The following is a 5,853-nucleotide window of genomic DNA, read 5'->3' as shown; positions in this document are numbered from 1 at the left end:
AGAAAGTAGTCAAACATAAATGAGGCAAAGTGCAATTTACCCTAAAAAAATTCAATGACCCAGTTTGATATAACTGTTAAAACAGATTATGGATTATAACTTAATAGATTATGACTTTAATCAGAATCTGTTAATCTGTTTGGTGTAACTGTTGGATTATAGATTTAAGTTGCTGAGTAGTGTTTGTTAAATAAACTGTGAAATAACTTTGCTGTGTAAATGTCTTTTTTACCCTTATTAGTTGTAAGTTGAATTTATCTTTATTTTTTGCTGTTAATTACATATTAAGAGATCATTCCAACACCAAATTAACATAATTATTTTATTTTTAGATAATAACAATGATATAAACATTACACAAAAATAAATTTATTATATTTTAATAATTACTTTCTTGACAAATTGATATTAAAATCTCATATCTTTTTGAATCCATATCATTACGAACCGGATGCCCATGTCGGTCTTTCCCTAGCAAAATAAATCACAACAAAAGAGAGTCATTTACTCTTCACAAAATGTATCCACGCCCTCAACTCGGCGGGATCACCACATCTTTTCCTACACCAAAATCTCATAGGGGTGAGTAATAAGCCCAGTAGAGAATCCTTAACAAAGTATATGCAGTTATGCAAAATTTTTCAATATTAAATGCAAATGCCATGCAATGCTAATTAAAAGAGAATTTCATTTACATGTCTTTTTAAAAGTCACCATGTTCAACAAAAGCTTGAAACCTCAACAAATTTCGAAATTTACAATTTTATTCAATGGGGTGGTAAATACGACTCAGGTAATCCTTAGATTGCTGTCTGCAAGTTGGCTTAACTAGCACTATCAAAAATCCCACTTTACCTGTTGCTAACCGGAAGGGAAGTGGTACGTCCTCCGCGCGTGTTTTCGATCTTTTACCCCGAAAACTCAAGCCAACTTAAACAATTTCATCTACACCACCTATCCGGACTTACCAACGTATTTACCCCAGAAACATTTCCATGGTTTCATTTCACAATATTTCATTCTCAATGAAAGTTTCAAACCCCAATTCAATGTTCATGACATGCAAGGTTTTAGAAGAGCAATAAATGTTTCGCAAGTTCAAGACTTCCGTTTTCTCTTTTCAATGCCATTCCAACCAATGGCCAAAAGTTGCTATCATTTATCAAAATACAACCATAAACCCACACTTCATACACTTCCATCATTTTAACCATTTCAAAACTATAGCAACTATTTGGACAACAACTTCTAATCCCAACGATTCTCATGTGTTATGAAACTGTCATCAATATATATGCATTTGTATTAAAACAAGGAATCCTCCATTTTCTTTACTTATCATGACACACAACAAAGTAAATACATATACATATATATAATATCAACCATGCACCTCCATCTTCTTTCATTTAAGGAAAACCCCAAACTTCTAGGTTTCTTCATTGTCTTGACAAAATCCCACCAAAAACATCATTTCTATGCCAATGTGTTTCAACTACTCAAGAGAAAATCTTTTAATGAAACAAAAGATGAATTTCTTTAACAAGCCACCATTTCTTGAGTCAAAAACCAAAACCCTTAGAATATCTCTAAGAAAGTTTCAAAATCAATATCAATCTTGCATAAACAAGTATATATAACTCAAAGAAGTCCCTACGTTAAGCTTTGAAGGAGAAAAGAGATGAAACCCTAGAAATTGATGATGCCAAAATCCAATCTCTATCGTACACTATGTAGCTCTTGAGGAGGTATTCAACTTTGATGAAGGAACTTGGATTGAAAATGCAATGGATCTAAGGAGATCAAGAGTTTGAAGAGTTTTGGTGTATGGAATATAGAGAGAAGGGAGAGGAAATGATTTTTAGAGAGACAGAGAGATGGGCTAAAAGTGATACACACACAGCCCTAACGAGAAAAAAAATAGAGATCTCAAACTGTCCAGCGTCCTACATGTGCGGCGCCCCTCTCTCGCACGTGCGGCCTTCATCCCCGCACGTTCAGTGGCCCCTCGATGCACCTCACTCTACACCTGCCTTTTATGCAGTGTGCAAGCTGAAACAGACCCACATCTCCGCACGTGCGGCCCTGGTCCTCCAACCCAAAATTTTTCTAGTTCGATTCTAGACACTCCGGACTCGACCTTTCACCCTCCGAAACAAGTGACACTCAACCCCGAATAAACAAAGACCGGAATTTGAGAAAAACTTTCGAACATAACAACCCGAAGAGGATAATAAGTGAAGCGACATACAATGAAACCGGTCATCGCAGATTGTGGGGCACCTAAGTAGCATGGGCACTTAAACATGTATAGACGTAAAAGTCCTATCTCTTTTATCATAATTATAACTTTTGAGGTCATTCTAGATATTTGCATAACAAAAAAGTTATGTAACATCTTATTTAACCAAACATATTTAACTTCTACAACAAATTATTAAAAGCTACACCAAACTGATTTACAATTTATTTAAAAAACAATTACGCTTATAATCTAAAAAAAAACTATAATCATAAAAGTTAACTTATAAGTGATAACCAAACAGGCCAAAAATCAAATAGTGGAGCTACAAGTAAAACAATCCTGCTGTCAAAATTCTGTACATGGTACATCCCACTCAAACAAAAACTAAAACTTACTTCTAGCAGGATCAGCCGTACCAAGGTGTTGATGAACCTTTGGATCAACAGCTTTCATTATTCCTGTAAGTGCACTCAATTGAGATTGCACCCCTATAGAATTTGCATTGGACCTGAAATTTTCTCTTTTTCAAACAAAAGCAGGGAAATGAGTCCTAAACCCAAGAAAAAGTCTGAAAGATGAAAAGCACTATGACTTACAGTTAAGAAATTAAAATGCAACTTTGAGAGGAAAAGCAACAAAATCAGGTAACGCTGTCCTAAATAACAGGTTTGGTAAATGTGATATACTTGAGTAGTTAGGGTCTGTAGTAAAAAAAACTAAAGAAGGACTTTCAAAGTGCCCTAATTACTGCATACATGTAAACCAACCACAACCTAGAAAAATGTGAGGCATTCCCCTAAGAGTTTGTCACCCACTTGGCCTGTCAACAAAAAGCTAGAAATCAGAGCCGAAGTTAACAATTCTACCCAACAAAACCTTAGTCCTACTAATTGCAGGCATGGCCTGATTTCATTTGACCATTCTGCCCTATGGAGAAACAACTACTATCAGATAGCAGGATTTCAACACTCCAGGTGTTCAAGAACTAGCTATGCAACAATGCTGATATCCCAAAAATTGAAACTAAAAGGCAAAAAAAGTATACCTATCCCATTGGAATTCACTAAATACCAAACCCAACTAACTCAAGTAACTACTTTTCACTAAAACAGATTAATTCTACATTCAAAAATACAGGAGCAATTAAATAAAGTAAGCAGTTGGGTCACATTGTTAGTTTTAATAACAATGTCACCTTTGATAATGAAAATAGATGCATACCAACCTGCGCATTGCCCGCTCAAAACACCAAAAGGTGTCTGCTTCGTTTTCCATAAGAATAACCATTGGAGAGCAAATATCATTCATTCCTGTTCAAGGAAAAAAATGTGAAAACCATTGAAAATACCAAAACATAAAACAGTTTCAGCATAACTATCATTGGATTCAGGAGAACTCACCTTGAACATATCCAATAGAATTATCAACCCACGCATAAATGGCAAGAATGTTCCAACGTTTTGTCTGATTGGCTTCACTCTCATAAAAGACGAGCACGATCGGTGCGTATAACATCCAACCTACATCCCAAATTTCACCAGTCATGTTAAGAAGGATGGGAAGTCAATGAAAAGATTATTACCAACAATAAAATCACCCTAATAGAATATGCATTAGAATACTGGTGTTGATTCAAATGTAACAAGGACACTCCTAGTTTAGTATTTTGGCACCCATATGGCAATTCAATATGCCCAGAGGTATCCTTTTGACACTTCAAAAGATGCATCCACGTATCTATAAATTATTGACAAGTAGAAACTACTTAAGGGCAATGTTATCCACAATCCAATTTAGGATTACTTATAATAACACTTTGCAGTGGTATTAAAGACGCAAAAAAAGTGGAGTGAACAGTGCAGTACCACAATAACAAAAAAATAAAAAATAAAAATAGAATAATTTTACTAAAGAATCAGTTTTGCACCTGTTACAAACCAATTTAATGGAAGCCAAGCTTCCACCGAGTCACTTTCCTGTCTAAACCAATAATTTTCTGGGCATATGGAAATTTTCTGGCTGGGCATATTGAAATGGGTAATTTTTTCATATTGCTCGATCTGCTTTGATGGCAGGAAAAACTCGACTCAAATGAGCCAAATACTTCTGTTAGGCATCTCCAGCTAACTCAAAATTTTACTTTAAAAAAAAAAAGAATTTACTCCCTAAACAGAGAATAAGAGAAAGTGAAACCAGAGGCCAACCATTATCAAAAGGTTCACATAGAGTAAACAAAATTAACTAGGAATGCAAATAAGAAGCAAAATCTACCAAAATGAGAAGGAGAAAGGGAAAATCTACCAAAATCTGTAACATAAGCAAACTAAAACAAAAAAAAAAAAAAAAACATACCAAAACTCACAGAGTCGTTATCAAAACTTCAGTGAGCGGAGAAGATGCAATGGCTATCAACAAGGCTACTAGCGACGGTGGCGACCGGCAAGGCTACTAGAGGTGACATCGATGGCGATGGCGATGGTGATGGCGATGGCGATCGGCGTAGTGGAAGAGCAAGAGTTGAGTGCGGCGTAGTGGAGGAGTAAGAGATGTGTTTGAGACGAATGTTGTATACGATGAGATGAGGGTTAGGTGTGTTAAGGTTTAGGAATTGATTGTGTGTGTGAGAGACTAGTAAAACAAATATTCACACTTACTTAAAATGTGTGGTTAAAAAAAATATTGTCTCACTTATTAAATTAAGTGTGATTAAAAAATTATTTAATTTTTTTAATCACACTTTTAATAAAAGTGAGATATTTCTAATTCTTCTTATGTGATTTTTAATCACATGTTAATTAGAAAGCGTGATTAAAAAAAAATATATATATATATATATATATAATCACACTTAATTGAAAAGTGATATAAAAAATAAATATTATCAAACTTAATCAAATCAAGTGTGATTAAAATATCAATCTAATTTTTTTTATCACACTTCAATAAAAGTGAGATATATTCATTTGTCAAAGTATGATCTTTAACTGTTTTTGTAGTAGTGGCCAAACACTCATTTATTTTGTGCGGATTTTGCATAGCAGCATTCCATGTACCAGTTGAAGATGATGCCTCCACAGCATCGACAATGTGGTTAAGTGTCTTATTCAACTCATCGGCGGCCGATTGTTTTTTGTTCCCCTTTTGCTTCTTTGATGGACTCTCTTTTTGGCGACGACATTGGTTTCTCAATTCAGACGAATGGATTTCCGTATCAGTATCATCACCAAGTGGGGTGTAAGATCCTTTAGTGTCAAGAAACACTCCAGAGCTTGGGGTGTATGCCCACTCACCAGTTGCAGAAACATCAGAGAATAGTTTGTCCATGTCATCGGCCAATGTCAATGGCTTCTCATGAAATTTGGCCACATCAGGATACCTCTATAACAAAATATGGACAAATAATTATAAATATATAAATCATAAAGCTCAAGTACAAGTGAGCAAGGAAAAAAATTTAACATAATTCGCTGACTTGCAGCTTCAAATTCCACCAATCATCAGATGTCATGATAGCTCTAGTCAAGAGATCTAACCCCAGCCCAGTCTCATCTCTCAACAGATTTTTCCAAAGACCCCACTCCTTTTTAAGGTATCCCAACGATTTTTAA

At 35.0% G+C, this 5,853-nt stretch overlaps 1 protein-coding gene across 12 annotated transcripts; it reads right to left on the bottom strand.

The window, feature by feature from the left end:
- Positions 1-308: 308 nt before the first annotated feature.
- Positions 309-4,874, bottom strand: LOC114299653 (rab GTPase-activating protein 22). Of its 12 annotated transcripts, none has more exons than XM_082879618.1 (5): positions 4,608-4,865; positions 3,646-3,765; positions 3,471-3,555; positions 2,641-2,765; positions 309-471 (listed from the first exon to the last, which is right to left on the bottom strand). In XM_082879618.1, the coding sequence occupies exons 2-5, from the start codon at positions 3,758-3,760 to the stop codon at positions 380-382; spliced, it is 417 nt and encodes a 138-aa protein (XP_082735744.1). In that variant the 5' UTR covers positions 3,761-3,765; positions 4,608-4,865; the 3' UTR covers positions 309-379. The 12 variants fall into 12 exon arrangements, 6 of the variants coding, with proteins under 6 accessions (XP_082735744.1, XP_082735742.1, XP_082735745.1 ...); XM_082879616.1 differs by having other exon boundaries at positions 4,598-4,850; XM_082879619.1 differs by having other exon boundaries at positions 2,641-2,753; positions 4,598-4,850.
- Positions 4,875-5,853: the final 979 nt, after the last annotated feature.

This window comes from Camellia sinensis, chromosome 7 (assembly GCF_055761805.1).
Source record: "Camellia sinensis isolate YWXY chromosome 7, ASM5576180v1, whole genome shotgun sequence".
In the NCBI taxonomy this organism is placed as follows: Eukaryota; Viridiplantae; Streptophyta; class Magnoliopsida; order Ericales; family Theaceae; genus Camellia; species Camellia sinensis.
This window is presented reverse-complemented; position numbering and strand designations above follow the sequence as displayed.

Coding starts and splice junctions, on each gene's coding strand:
- LOC114299653 (XM_082879618.1), bottom strand. CDS start 3,760: ATGTTATACGCACCGATCGTGCTCGTCTTTTATGAGAGTGAAGCCAAT. Junction 3,556..3,645: donor TTCTATTGGATATGTTCAAG/GTGAGTTCTCCT, acceptor TTCCTTGAACAG/GAATGAATGATATTTGCTCT. Junction 2,766..3,470: donor TTTGAGCGGGCAATGCGCAG/GTTGGTATGCAT, acceptor TGTTTGAAAAAG/AGAAAATTTCAGGTCCAATG.